Genomic DNA, 15772 nt, shown 5'->3' on the forward strand with positions numbered 1-15772 from the left:
TCATTATCAAGATCTCACCACTCTAGCTTCCAACAACCTTCTTTCCTTTACCCCCCCCCCCTTTTTTTTCCTGATAGCATTATAATTAGAAATAATCCTGTGAATTATTGCCTTCAGGTAAAATTCTACAGGTCCCTGACCATCCCCATGATTCCAATATTAAGTAGAAGCAATTTAGTTTCTGAAGGCTGAAGCTTTGCTCTAGGGTTTTTTTTTTGTTTTTTTTTTTTTTGTTTTTTACAGCATTTCTTTCCTTTTCTTTTTTTCTTGTATTACTTAAGATCTACAAACTATTGGCTTTTGGTTGTTGAATTTGCAGCTGTTTCAGGATTTTCTGGTGGGTAAATCACTGTTTAAAAATCAACATAACTTTATCATTTTTTTTTTTTTGGAGAAAAGAAGCATCATTTAGACTTGCCAAAGACAGGGAAGGGTAAATTAAATAAACTGGTGAGTAAACTGGTTATACTAGTTTTATTGGTCTGATTATTATCTTGCCTTAGGAAACCGAAATCTTTCCCATTTATAGATTTTGATTTATGCTTTTGCTTCTTTAAATCACAGGACATCATATAAAGGTCATTCAATGATGGTTCCCCTCAGTTTTAAATAAAAAAAATGTGAAGAGTAGTTCTAAAACCCTAACTTGTTTCCATTAAAATTTATAAAAATAGTCTCTGTGCTCAGAAAGGCTGAATTTTTCTTTTCACTGTTTCAGTGTATTACAGATCTTCCTTCCTACTGCCTCAGAACCTTGAGACTACAGTATTTTATTATATAAATCTCTTTGCATATGCATTATATTTTATAGTTTATTTTGTTTTTCAATACATTTTTTAGTATGGAAAAATTTTAAAACCTATAAAAGTCTATCATCACCTAACTTCAACAATTATCCATTCACTAGTCAAATATGTTTTATCTGTATTCTTACTTACTCCCTCCTGCCCCTTGAAATAATAGTAAGAATCACAAGCACCATATAATCTGTTAGTATTAAGTATCTAGCTTTAAAATTAAAGTGTATATCTCTAAAGTTATAGAACATAACCGTAGTATTACCATACCTAAAAACTTTAACAGTATTTCCTTAATAGCATCAACTAACCAACGGCATCAACTTAATAGCATCAACTAACTAATCAGTATTGAAATAGCTCTAATTATCTCATAATTTCTTTTCACATTGGTTTATTTACATCAGAATCCAAATATAAACCACATATTGCATTTGGTTAAGATGTTTCATAAATCTCTATCAATTTATCTCTCTTTTTTTTCTTGTAATTTGTTAAAGTTCTTTGAGTGTTCACAAATTTTAGTTTTGTGGATTGTGTTCCCATATACTATTGCATAATGTGTTTCTCTGTTGGCTGAATTTCCTGTAACCTGATAGGTAGGTCTAGAGCTTTGATCAGATTCAATTTTATTTTTTGGCAAGAATAATTCATGGGAATGCTGTATGCTTCCATCAGAAGGAACAATGTCTGGTTGTTCCTCTGTGATGTTAAGATTATTCCGTGTGTTTGTTTCCAGCTTGATCCATTCATTATAAAGTTTCCCATTAATTGTTAATATGACGTTTTTAGCAGCCATTGATGATCATTAACTAGGATCCATTATTTCAGCAGTTGTTGCAAAGTGATGTATTCTAATATTAACATTTTTTCTTATTTATCAGGCTTCATTTAAAATATTCATTTGATGGATTAAATAAAAGTTATTTTTTGAGCACCTACGATGTACCAGTACTCTGCTAGGCGGTATAAGGGGAAGGCAAATGCATGGACTGTACTCTAAGTGGAAACTAACAATATATTCAACATACTCAGAGAGCAGTTGTGGTATGGTCAGTGAAATAAGACAAGAGAGATAAAAATGGGCAGTAGAATGTTTCAAGGAAGATGTAGACCATGAATATTTTATGATTAATAAAGAATAGAACAAGAATAGGAATGGCCATATAAGGGAAGGCAGAGGAAGAACGCTACTTAGAGATTACGTGTTAGCGTGTTAGCTACATCAAAGGGGGGCATTTGTTGGTAGTGAGAAAACTAAATTATTTAGATTCTGTATTGATCAGTTGACATCATCCTTTTGAACTTTCTGATCTTGTTCTAAATACTTTTGGCAGAAAGACTTTGGATGGACCAGGGAACTACAACCAAGCTCAATGGTTTAGAAATTAGTTTGTCATAAATAAAAATTCATCTGAGCTTAAGAAATTTATGGGCTTCCAAGTCAGATGTAAAATGTAAAGAGACGACAGTCATGTTGATGTGTATATATAGTAATAAAAAAATCCAAACTACCTGGTGACTTGTGGTTCCACAGACCAAACCAGGATATTTGGAAAGGAGAAGCAGGTGCACAGGGTTTGATGTGAAGCTGTGGCAAAGTTAAAGATGTTGAATTTAATTTAGGAAATGTTGGATTTTAAGTGTACATACAAATAGCTAAGTCTTAAGGAATTTGTTAACATAGGATTGAATTGCAGACAAAAAGATAGAGCGGATAATATAAATTTTGTGGTCAGAGACAGAATGAACTCCTAGAAGAGGATAAGCACATCATATAATGAACATAGATAGAGAGGTTGGAGGTTAATGAGAGGATAATGTAGGGTTGGGATTATAGGGTAGACACAGGAAACAGGAAGAAGAGAGCAGTATCTGTTGGTAGAGAAACAGAGAGAAATGTCATGACCTGGGCAGGAGAGAGTTTTAAGCATAAAGTGATGGTCAGCAGTGTCAACTATCACCATGAGGTCAAGGAATGGAGAACAGAGAACTATCTTTTGGGTATTCAGGGGTAGATCACTGGTAATAAGTGATAGGATGACAGGACACTGATTTGAATTGTAGCAAGTGAAAGATGGAAGATAAATTACAGAAAGGAAAGGTTTGAAAGCAGGTCAGGACAGAAGGCAGGGGATGATCTATTCTAGGAATGAGGTTCCCAAGAAAAAGGTCAATATGATGGACAGGATAAGCAGTAGGTGGGCTAAACTGAACTGTATTTAAAGAGTGGGAGTAGAAATTTCATGGGTTATTTTGATAAACAAGGCAAGTATTACTTTAGAAAATGAAATTTTCGCAAAATGAACTTGTTTAGAGTCACTTTAATTAATTGTATTGGTTTGACATTTTATTTATTTAATTTTCATCATATATATTACCATTAATAAATAATGCTTACATTAAATGTGTAAGAAATGAAGTATTTAATTGGGAATGCTAATATAAAAAGAATTTTGCATGCCTCTACATTTCCCTGCTATCCACTTCCTTAGCCAGATGTATGCATGGATCAGTTAAGTATTTGTTTTTATTTCATTAGTTTCATTGTTTTCCTGCTTACAAGGATAATAAATACTTATTGAAAAAATGTCACCCAGCACAGAAAGATTTAAAGAATAATTTTTTTAAATCCCAGGAAATGATTCTATTCAGAGATAACCAATATCATTATTTGGTAAGTCCCCTTCCAAATCTCTTTCTATGCATAGATACATAGTTGATATTTTACATCAATGAGATCATACTGCAAATGTGGCTTTTATCTGCTTTTCTGCATCTAATAATATGTCGTGGATATTTTCTGTTTCAGTGAATATAGAGTTATGGCATCCTCTTTCAACAGCAGTCATTGTATAAAAGAACCATAATTGATTTAAGCCATCTCTTACTGCCAGACTTTAGACTTTTTCGATTTTTCTGTTTTAAACAGCACTGTAGTGCACATTCCTGTGGGTACATTTTTGTGCACTTGTCCAGTTAATTGTCTTCTCTTTAAATAATATTCTGGAAATAGGGTTGTGAATCAAGGCTATGCATTTTTTATATTGTGACACATATTTACATATTACCTAATACCCAGTAGAAAAGCTGTAGCAAGTATACTTCTGCCAATAACACATACTGGTACCCAGAAAGTTGTTTTAAGTGTCTTACAATGATTTTTCATCTTAATTCAGGCCTGTTTTCCATTCTTATAAAATAAGAAGGCTGAAATATAGCAGAGATTCTTAAACGTTTAAGAATTTTAGGATTATTTGAGAATTTTTGAAAGTTGTTTAACCTCCGGGAAAAAAAAACATAGGCAAAACCAGAAATTTTTACTTACTATTTGTGGGAATATACAGATTCTTTGGAGTTAAATCATAGACTCTTTAGGAACCCCACTCCATGAATCCAGGTGAAGAATTCCTTAATGACATGATTTTAAAGTTGCTTTTTCCTTTTAACCCTAACACACACATACGTTTCACAGATACATCACACAGTCATGCGCACATAGAATTTAAACATTTATTTGGAAAAAAAAGTGACATCTGCTTGATATAGAGCCTAGTCTTATTATGACCTATGAAATAACTTCCGTGTGCGTAGTTACTGGAATGAAGTTTTTCTATTTATTTCAGGTTCTTCAATGGCGAACCCACCAGGAAGAGGTAGCAAGACTGGAAATGGAAATTTCTGCCAGAAGAAGAGAAAGGGAAGAGGAGAAAGAGAAACTGTGGAAGAAGAAGGAATTTTTGCAAAGAGCAGAGAAGAAAAAAAAAGTATAAAATCTATTGTCAATATGAATGTGTGAATGAATGCTTAATGGCCTGACTGAGCTTTTTGATCTTGGTGTTTGGCATGAAATTCTCATAAGCAGTTCTGAGAACATTCGTAAAGATCTAGTGGAATGTTTTTTCTAATGAAAAGTTTATTTGAGCTTCAAAGATTTGTTGATATGGAGGAGAACCCAGATTGTTGATTTGTGTGAGCATAGGTACCTGTGATTAGAAGAGGTGCTGTAGGTTAAAAAAAAAAGACAAGGTTGTGGTGGTTGTTAAATCCCGTAATAAATAGGGATGTGGCAAAAAATGAGAGGGTGCTGTGCTGGGATAGTGTCTTGGTTGACGGCACTGTGGTAAATAATTGCCAAAAACATCCTTGTTGATAGAATATATTATACTAGAGACAGTGCAATTCATGGAAAGTCAAAACGCCCTTTAGAGTTTACTTCTTGGCTGTTTATTAGATGGTTTTGTTTTTCGTTTACTAACACAAATTCATCATTCCTCTTTTGAGTAAATATTTGTTGCACAATCTTAAAACTATACACCAAAAGAAGTGGTTGTTGATAATCCATGGAAGATAGAATACACTTAAGGGTTGTTTTGTTTTAAATATATACATGAGATACTTATTTAGGCATTTATGTTTTTTCCCACCACAAAAATTATGAAATTTGCCATAAAAATATTTTTGTTAGCGATTTAATCAGATATATTAACCATTTTTTAAATGGAGTGTCTAAGCTCTGTAGAAATAATTCACAGAAAGTCAATTAATTTGTGATCAGCAGAATGAAAGGAAATGTCTTTAACCTATACACCTGTTTTGACTTGATCTATATGGTGTAAAAAAAATCTTTTCTTTGGAAAAGCTGCTTATAGTGCTAAGAATGATTAATTAATTCATGGTCATCGGTGGACAAACTTTTCATTTTTGTGAACATGGTTGACGTTTTGCACTATGTGACCAACTAAGTCAAAGAATCTCATGCCTAGGAGTTGTTCCTTCCAAGTTGAATATGTGGGGGTAAAGGAACTATGTATTTTAAAGCTATAAGCCAGTTTTTCCACATTTTATTATACTTCAGTTGTCATTGTTATTGATTTGTTTTGTGACTTTAAATCAGCAAATTGGTGTAGAGGCAGCATGTGTGGAAAACAACATACATAGAAGTTATATGATCATTTGACAAAGTCAGCTGCTAAGAAGATATACTTCACAGTGCTTATTTTAATTCAAAGACGAATTTGATTTCTGCTTCTAAGGAAGTAAATAGGGTGGTTTTATCAAGTCCCTATCAAGAGTTGATGATTAAAGGGAATAATTACATGTACCTCCAAAACTCATAAATATTGATCACGTTTCAAATAATGTAAGTGAGCTATATATCTCTGGAATGGGGGAACTTACCAATTATTTAGTGTTATGAAAGTACAGTATGTGAAAAGCATATCCCTCTACTTGGGCCCTCGAAGCATTTCCTCACTGTGAATTAGCGTGACCACAAAAAGTATTATATTTGTAGGCACCTTTTTACATGCAGTGTCAACTTAAATGTCATATGAAGAGATTTGGAAACAGTTTCATTTACTGGGAGTTTACAAAGACAGGTAAAGCCATACCAATTAAATAACTCAAGTATTGAGAATGGGAGTCGGTACAATTAATTGTGCGAATTAAGTTTGGGTTGAGGAACTGGCATGGCTACACAGGAGAGGATGGAGGGACATCACTAGTTTGTAAGATTTCTGGAAGTGAGAGAAAGGCATTTAAAAGATGAGAGAGAGAGAGCTTCCTGAGCTTGCAGATGGGGCTGACAATTGCCTCATAAACACTATAACAAAAACTGAACAGAGTAATGGAAGGAAGAATTAAGCTATTTTAATGGCTGAGGCACCCAAAGGGCTAACCTAAATGCAGCTTAAAACAAGGACACTTAGGCCTGAAAAGATGAAGGCTGAGGAGAATTTCAGTATCGCTAATTGTGTATGTAAATTAAATATCCTCTCCTCATCTTAGAATGCAAGATGGGATCTATACCTATGAGCATTAAAGTAGCACATGTTGAAAAAACATGAAAACCTCCATGCCTAGAATGCATTTTCATCCCTGGTTGCATTTTGCTAAGCTTCATGCAGGGTGTTACATGTATAAAGTGTCCTGCACTTTATAATAAAAGATATTATAAGAAGTGCCCTATCAAATTTGTTGTCCTATTTATATAGAGTATAGAGGACATTACAATGTTTTGGGAAACTAAGCCAAATTTGTGGTCAAACCCTAGCAGTTGTGTAGGACCAAGGCATATAACTTATTTTATTTTTAAAATGCTTTTTCATTTATAAAATTTTTTAAAAATAGAGATTAATATGATATAGACATTAGTACACATTGGCTAGCATTAAAATGTTAACATTTTTCATTTTGTTTCAGATTTTTAAAATTTAAATAAAGGAGAGAATATTATAGATAAAGTTGAAATCCTCTTCTGAGAACTTCCTCAGTACCATTTCCCTTCTTTCCTCCCAAGAGACAATCATGATCAGGAATTTTACTTCTATCTTTCCAGGCCATATATAGATTTTAAGATATTTTGACGTATAATTTGTGACTAATTTTTTCATGAACACTCTCATGCTATGTCATTCTGCAGTGTTTTAAAAATATGTCTGTGTTTCGGGGGTGGGGGACAAGGGGAGGGAGAGCATTAGGACAAATACCTAATGCATGCAGGGCTTAAAACCTAGATGATGGGTTGATGGGTGCTGCAAACCACCATGGCACATGTATACCTATGTAACAAACCTGCATGTCCTGCACGTGTATCCCAGAACTTAAAGTAAAATAAATATATATATATACCTATGTTAGTAATACACATAGACCTAGTTCACTCTTTTTTTTTGAGACGGAGTCTCGCTCTGTCGCCCAGGCTGGAGTGCAATGATCTTGGCTCACTGCAACCTCTGCCTCCAAGGTTCAAGTGATTCTCTTGCCTCAGCCTCCTGAGTAGCTGGGATTACAGGTGCCTGCCACTATACCTGGCTAATTTTTATATTTTCAGTAGAGACGGGGATTCACTATGTTGGTCAGGCTGGTCTCAAACTCCCGACCTCAGATGATCCGCCTACCTCAGCCTCCCAAAGTGCTGGGATTACAGGCGTGAGCTACCATGCCCGGCCTTTTAATTGCTACATAGTGTTCCATAGTAGAAGTGAGCTAGCATTTATCCATTCTCTTTGGTGGTTGACATTTAAGTTTCCAAAGTTTTGTTCTTATAGGCTGTGCTGTAGCAGCCAGCTTGTACTGATGCATGTGTTCAGGCTTTCACTAGGGTGTACCTAGAAGGAGAATAACTATGTTGTAGATTCATATACTTTCAACTTTATAAGATTTTGGGGGGTGGTTTATAAGATACTACAACTTTGCTTTTTGACTTTTGTCAATTTGATAAATTTGAAAAGTATCTTATAAATATTTTAATTTGTATTTCCATGATCATTTGTGAGGTTGAAAATCTTTCATGTTTACTGGAGAGTTTTCTTTCTCTGTAACTCACTTATTCATACTTTTAAAATCCATTTTTAAATTAATATGTAAAAGCTCTTTATAAATTCTAGATACTATTTCTTTTTATAGTTATATGGGTTACACATGTATTTTCACCCGTTGGTCATTTGCCTTTTAGATTTGCCTGTAGTATCTATATTATCATGGAAATTTAAAACGCTCAAGTAATCGAGGTTATTAAACTGTTTCTTATGAATTATGCTTCTCTTCATGAACTGTGACCTGGTAGCAAGAGCATCTCTACAGGTGGCTCTTACGTGTGTCTCTGTTGAAGGTCATATGCATTTTACCCTTTGGCCTGGGAATAATTTTCGTATCAGTTTCTAGACTTGGGACACTATGCCATGAGCCTAGAGTGCATCAGATTTAGGGCTAGTGCACAGCACTGGTCTGGGGTTCTGCACTTGACCCCTTTTCTTCTCTGGTCTCCCTGGAACTTTTGCAGAGAGTGATTATGGTGTATCTAGTCCCTATTTTGTATCTGGACGAGTCCTATGTGACTTTGTGCTATTTTTAAGTAGCTTGATTCCAGCTCCCATTAGCACAGGTCCCATGACAAATGTTAGACCTCCGGCCACCAGCTATGCAGACCTATACTGGGTCCCAGTTTTCCTCAAGTCCTTTGGCTTCAGCTGTCTCTGACTGCTCTGACTTTAGGTTCCATGTTTATTTTTGGCACTGGGGCAGTGCGTGTGTGTGTGTGTGTGTGTGTGGGTGTGGGTGTGTGTGTGTGTAGTTGTGTTATAGTTTGTCCAGCATTTCTATGTGTTTGAGGTAGGAAAGGAGATTTCCATGTCAACTCAGAGATACTGACCAGAAGTTCTAGCTGTCTTTACATACACTCACCACAAACCTAGATTATCTTTGTTTTAACTATTTTACTGTTGGAGACACATTTTGGTTCTTCAGCATTTAACAGTAGCTTGGCAGAAAATTCTACCAGCAGCTCTCTGCTGTCATGAGAGGTGTTGCTTTGGTAGCTGGTGCTCTGTTTTCCCCCCATCTGCTGTCTCATTTACCTGGCTTTCCCTTCTCCTAAGAGACTGGCAGTAGAGGCAGAGAAACTGTACCATGTGCAAAACTCCACCATACAATTTCTGAACAAGAGGTAATCTTCCTCCTAATTCTTCTTTCCAGCAATTTATCTGTTATGACCAATTTACTGGAATAATATTTTGGTTTGTATTCGATGCTAATTTTACCCTTGCAGATGCCCAGCTCCTTAAATCAGTTTTTCTTCTATGCTTTAAAACTCAAGTTGAATATAATAGTTATAGTTTTCATAGTTTTAAGACTCAAAGAAAGTTTTGATTCCTAAGTTGTTAGATGATATTGATGTTTTTCAGGAGCATCTCTCTATTTCTGAAATTGTTGTCATGATAAAATCAAAAGATAATGCCTCTCTATAAATGATCTCTGGGAGCTATTGTAAGAAACAAAATTTCCATGCTAGCTGGACCTTATGTAATATTGGTTCCCATACCACCCTTTCTCTAGATGTGGCTCTTTGCGTAGCTTAAATCACAGAAAAATTTCTCTGCATTATTGAGGTTTAGGAGATGTTGTTGCTGCATGATGCCTAGTTTAGAGTTCCACAGAATCCATCACAAGGATGGTTCTAGCCTCACTTCCAAAATGGAGATTTTAGCAAGACTCACATAAAAAGAAGACATATCTCTCCCCTCGTCTAGCATTTCAAAATTCTCTCTAATTTAGCCAACTCCTAATCTGCACACCAGACACTTTGTGCAATTGAGGGGTGGGGAGTATTTTCAAGGATATCAGGATACCTCTGCTGTGACCTTCAGCCTTGCCTTAGAGATCTTTCTGGGGAGGGATCTGCCACTTTGTGAATTCTTAGCTTCTTGTAACATCATACCAGTAAATACCAAAAGACATGGCTTTGGCAGAACATTGGCACTTGGGTGTTCCCCCACGCCCTCAGGGGATCTCATAATACCCAAATTACATGCTTCCTGCAGAGAACCAAGAAGAGGAGAAATAGTCTAAAACAAAAACCAGTAGACTGTCATAAACAGAATGCAGGTTAAAGGACTGTAACCATTCTTATTTCAGAAGACTCCAGAAGCTCTTGCACAGGAGGGAATTCAGAGTACCTCCCCATTTCAGATCTGAACCATTCTCCCAGTGTGGGAATTTGTAGGTTCTTATCAGGGCAATGAATCATGACATTATAAAATCTCTTCTCCAGCGTCTTTTAATCTAATAGTATACTGATCTAAAGAGCTAAGAGTAGAAAAAATGGTGAGCATAGACGAATGATTTTTAAAAAAATTCCCAGGCTTTAAACTCTGCTTTTTCAGGATTGTTGAACTTAAAGTGGTCAATGAATAACACCAAAATAAGTAGGCTTCTAAGGTGGGCTATAGGATCCCCTACCCACCCTCCAGACGTGCCCCGTATAATCACCCAGACTATAAATACTGTGGATTTTACTCCCATGATTGGGTCAGATTATATGGCACAGAAGACCTTAAAATTATCTGAGTGGTCCTGACCTAATCACATGAGCCCTTTAAAGGCACAGTGATCGCAGACTGGGGTGGTCAGAGATTTGAAACATGAGAAGGATGTGACCACCATCGATGGATAAAAGACTGAGGGAGTCACATGGCAAGGAATGTGGTGGCCTCAAGGAGCTGAGGGTGGCCCGGGCTGATGGCCAGCAAGGAAATGGGACCTATAGCCTACAGGCCCATATCCATAAAGAACTGGATTTTTATGAATGGGATTGGAAGCAGATTTTTTCTCCAGATGAGAACTCAGTTTTGTCAATACCTTGATTTCAGCCTGGTGATACCATAAGCAGAGAGCCCAACCACACCATGCTAGACTTCTGGTTTACAGAATTGTGAGCTAGCAAGTGAGTGTTGTTTTAAGCTGCTAAATTTGAGGCAATTTTTATATAGCAATGATTTAAAAAAAACTAATACAGATTTTAGTATCTGGAAGTGAAATGCTGCCATAATGAATACCTAAAAATGCAGAAGTGGCTTTGGAATTTATAAGTGGGAAGAAGCTGGAAGAATTTTGAGGATATCATCTTGAGGATGATAGAAAAAACTAGAATACCTTGAATCAACCGTTAGTAGAAATATGGATGTTAACAACGTGACTGGTGAGGGCTGAGGAGGAAGTAATGAATGTATTATTGGAAACTGGAAAAAGGAGGATCACTGTTAATGTGGTGACAGAAAGCCTAGGGCAGTCATGTCCTGCAGTTAGATGGAAAACAAATTAACCAGAAATAAACTTCCTAGTTGATGAACTAAGATATCAAAAAAAAAAATGTTGAAGGTGCCACATGGATTCTTTTTGCTGCCTATAGTAAAAAGAAAAGAGATAAATAGAGGGAAGAAATTTAAGTGAAAAGGATCAAGACTTGATGCTTTGGGAACTTCTTGACCTATCTAGATTGGAAAAGATCTTAGAGTTAACAAATAACTGCCAACAGTATGGCATGAAGAACAGACTGAGGTGTGAATATACAGTCCTTTGTTTTAGTCTTGAAAAGATCAAAAAGTCAGAGTAGTTAGTCATATAAAAGACCCTTCTGGGAGACCAATGGTGCTTCTCATGGATCTTTTCAAACTAGCGGGCCTCCAGGAAGCTTAAGAGTAGTATCCCTTAGCCATCTCGGCAGGAGACCGAGAGAGAGACGAGATTATTTCAAAAAGATTGTGGTATAGCTTTTGTCTGTTGTAGTGAATTCCCAAAAATCCACAGAGGTCCTGCTGGGTTCTTGGGAAAATTTTATTAGAAACACTGCCAGCTCGGACTGAAAGGTACAGACAGAGTATGATGTGGAAAAGGCTAATAGTCCCCCAAAATTTGATTATAGTGGTGGGAGGCAGGCTGATAAAACGACTCAACTGCAAGTACCTACTACCATTCAAGAAGAAGGACGAATGACCCTTGAACCAAGAGGGCAGAATTTAATAGCCCAGGTGTTAGAGACTGTGGCTGGCCCCGGTGGCCCCTTGCATTTTTTTGATACTTCCATCATTGAACAAACCCACCTCTCTAGGCTCAGAAAGAGCTGTGACTATCCAGATCTTCCTGTAAAAGCACAGGCTGCTTACTGCAAGGCAGAGAAGGGGGAAAGTGCTGCCTGAAGACGGATGGCATTTTAAGAGAGAGACAGGGCTGAGCTGAACTTGTTCAGTCATTTCTCCCACATTTGCCAATCAGAATGACAGACCATACTGTGAACCCTCCTGGGGAGAGGAAGTTCCCAGCTATGTGAGGAGTGGAAGATGAGCATTCCCCCTAAGAAGAGTATAGGGTAGTTTCCATATCCCCTGGTACATCCATGATGTTGAAATGATATTTCACTAAAGGCTCAAAAGAAGGCGAGCAGTGGCCGGGCGCGGTGGCTCACGCTTGTAATCCCAGCACTTTGGGAGGCCGAGGCGGGCAGATCACGAGGTCAGGAGATCGAGACCACGGTGAAACCCCGTCTCTACTAAAAATACAAAAAATTAGCCGGGCGTGGTGGCGGGCGCCTGTAGTCCCAGCTACTCGGAGAGGCTGAGGCAGGAGAATGGCGTGAACCCGGGAGGCGGAGCCTGCAGTGAGCCGAGATTGCGCCACTGCACTCCAGCCTGGGCGACAGAGCGAGACTCCGTCTCAAAAAAAATAAAATAAAATAAAAGAAGGCGAGCAGTCCAAAGACACCTTTATTCAACTATATGTTGGCCTTAAACCTATAACTAAATGGTTCACTAACAACCTCATTAAGACCTGAGCCAAGAAGTTCCTACATGTGGAGGTACTGGAGCTGATCTAAGAGGTTGTATTTACCAGAATAAAGATGAAGAAGAGCCATGGTGGAAGGAGAGAAAAAAAAAAAAAAAAACTACAGAGTGGGTAGCAAATGTGGAAGGCCATGTATTCAGTGAGCCCACTGCAAGTGAGGAATGGCTCAGGATGGTATTGAGCATGGGGCTTTTTGCATTCCCTCAGACCTGAGCTGGAGTTCCAGCACTGCCACTTCTTAACTGCGGGGCCTTGAGGGAAATTACTTTCTCTCCATTTCAGTGTTTGTGTCTGGGTGCTATTTGCATTTGTATGATAAGAAAATGCATGTGAAGCAGTTCGCACATGCCTGGCACTTAGAAAGGCCTCAGTAAATGATGTTCTAATTGTTACTTTTATTACTGTTACCCCAGTGGAATGGTAGAGCAGAAGGCAGTTAGAAAAATCATGAGAACCAAATAGAAAAGGTAGAAACGAGATAAAGATAATAATAATGAGAGGCAGTGGTTTTAATGCTGGTTCAGAAACTAATGTCATGAATACAGTTCTTTTTCTCTTTGCCTGGTTACTCTTCACCTGGTAACAGAATGTCTCTAGAATGGCAGAACTCTACCAACACTAGTGACTGTGGAATCCCTTGAAAGGTCAAGTAAGAAGAAATGTTCTAATTACAGCATAGGGTATGCAGAAATAGTTATCTTTAGTTATCCACTTTAAACCAAAGAATCTTTGACTCATTAGTACATCCTATGGTTCTAAGTGGCAGTCATCAACAAAATATACTGATTAGCACCTAAATAGTTCAAACAAATAAAACATATACTAACTTCATAAGTTTCATGACTTGCTGATCTTATTGTAAACTATATATATAAGTCTTCTAATCTGTGTTTTATTTTAAAATCCCGAAGTCACCTTTCAGAAAATACTATGGCTCAACATATTTCATTTACTGTTATATTCAGTGTTGGTACGAACGTCCTCCAGCACATAGTACCGTGTGGCATTTGTCTCATTTCCAATAGCCTCCCCACCCTTTAACATAGGATAATGGTATCAACTCCTAGTAAGATACATTCACAGTAAGATTGTGTATAATTCCAAAGGGGGCATTAAGAGTCCAAACAAAATGATCATTCATTCATTTGCTTGTTCAATAAGTACATACCAAGTGCCTTTATTGTGACAGGTATTATACCCAGTCCTCCATTCTCCATACCTCAAATTATAAGAGATCATCCACTCAAGAAATTGCCCCCTTTCTGGTCTCTGTTTAAAGGGAGGTGTTTACCTGCTCTGCCACAAAATGATATACAATTCTTAGGTCAATGGAAGCTCTTATTAATAATACAGAAGGATATCTTTTAGCTTCAGACTTTATAAGCACAACAAAAAGAGTTAATAGAGAAAAACTAAAAATATAAAATGAAATGAACTATATAGAGTTTGTTACTGGTTAAATTAAGCATGCCCATATATAGCAAATTAGATACATTTGTGCATATACATACATACATATATGCATATGCAAATATATGTATATGCATGTGTACACACACATGTAGAGTGTGACTTTGAGATTTACTTCCTGCCTTTCTCAGGGAGTATCAACAAAGCCTTAACCTAACCTAACCTAACATTAATCTAAGTTGGGGTGGTTAGGAGAGTGCCTTTGTTCTCATCCATGCCTAGACCTCCTTTTATTTCCTGTTCCAGTATCATCAAACTGTAATTTGGGCATCTGTCTTCACACTCGCCCATGCTGGTCTGACTGCTTCCTAGTGTGAATACTCTTATGCTAACAGAAGTTATTAGTTTTGCTATAGCTAATCAAAGTTCAGGACTTAGAGTATAGACTTTTTGCCCTAATGGACTCCAATAGGGTTTATTAACTCTCTTTCTATTAATTTATCTGTTTCCATTAAGGCCTTTAATTGTTGCAGGCATGTGTGTACTGTAGGAACTGCAGCATATGGGACTGTCCGCTGCAGTTTTCTTTGAATGCCTGTGACTGAATGCCTTTCATCTCCATCGAATGCTCTGCTGTTGAGGAGGTAGAGTGATACAGATCTCAGGGCTTCAGGCGGTGGGAAAATCAGAGTGCTGCCTGGAAGCCAGCACATAGCAGAGAGGTCCCTGTGAGATGGTACCTGCTGATCCTGGCCCAGGTCATCCATTTCTTCCAGGTCCTTTTCCCTCATGACTCTCCTTGTTAACCTTGTGTAACAGAGAGGCTGAGACTTCTTTTAAAGAGGGGTGTGTGTGTGTGTGTGTGTGTGTGAGAGAGAGAGAGAGAGAGAGAGAAAGAAAGAGTGATCTAACGGGATCCCAGTTAGACAAACATGACTTAAACTGTAAATATTGTCAGTTTATATAATATGTTACTAGGGCCACCTGAAATGTGAACACAAATAAAAACACCATGGCAGGACTCAATAGTACAGTGCCATTCAGATGATCTAAAGTTGGCTTATAGCACTTTTTTTACATGTTTGTAAAACTGAGAATATGGAATATAAGAACTCTCATAGACTTCTTAGACCCCGGAAACATGTCTTTGAACCACCTAAACACCAACTTGAGCTTGGCTCTAACATCCATCCACTGAGATCTCTCACAGCAAGCATCCTCACTGCAAAAGAACTTGCTGCCAGTAGAGCTGAAGTGTCCCCACTTGGCTGAGGGCCACTCTGATGAACTGCTTCCTACCCTCCCTTTTGTGATTCTTTCAATTAATAACTCCTAGACATGTGATCTTGCAAAGTTTAAGGAAGTATTTTTTATTTAGTTTTTAGTTTTTTTCTTTGGGAATCTGATGGAGTACTGCAAACATGGGAACTAAAAAAAAAAAAAAA

At 37.3% G+C, this 15772-nt stretch overlaps 1 protein-coding gene across 7 annotated transcripts in view; it reads left to right on the forward strand.

Annotated features, from left to right (window-relative positions):
* The window catches only part of CCDC148 (coiled-coil domain containing 148), a 308291-nt gene that overhangs the window by 209444 nt on the left and 83075 nt on the right, over positions 1-15772 (forward strand). For 5 of the 7 annotated variants that reach the window (XM_058441815.1, XM_058441814.1, XM_058441825.1 and 2 more), the window contains 2 exons: positions 3436-3474; positions 4424-4564. In XM_058441815.1, the coding sequence (XP_058297798.1) occupies positions 3436-3474; positions 4424-4564 (180 nt within the window). The remainder of the gene's footprint in view (positions 1-3435; positions 3475-4423; positions 4565-15772) is intronic. The other 2 variants (XM_058441820.1, XM_032755656.2) reach the window with 1 other exon arrangement.

The sequence above is a fragment of the Hylobates moloch genome, unplaced genomic scaffold (assembly GCF_009828535.3).
Source record: "Hylobates moloch isolate HMO894 unplaced genomic scaffold, HMol_V3 SCAFFOLD_1, whole genome shotgun sequence".
Lineage (NCBI taxonomy): Eukaryota > Metazoa > Chordata > Mammalia > Primates > Hylobatidae > Hylobates > Hylobates moloch.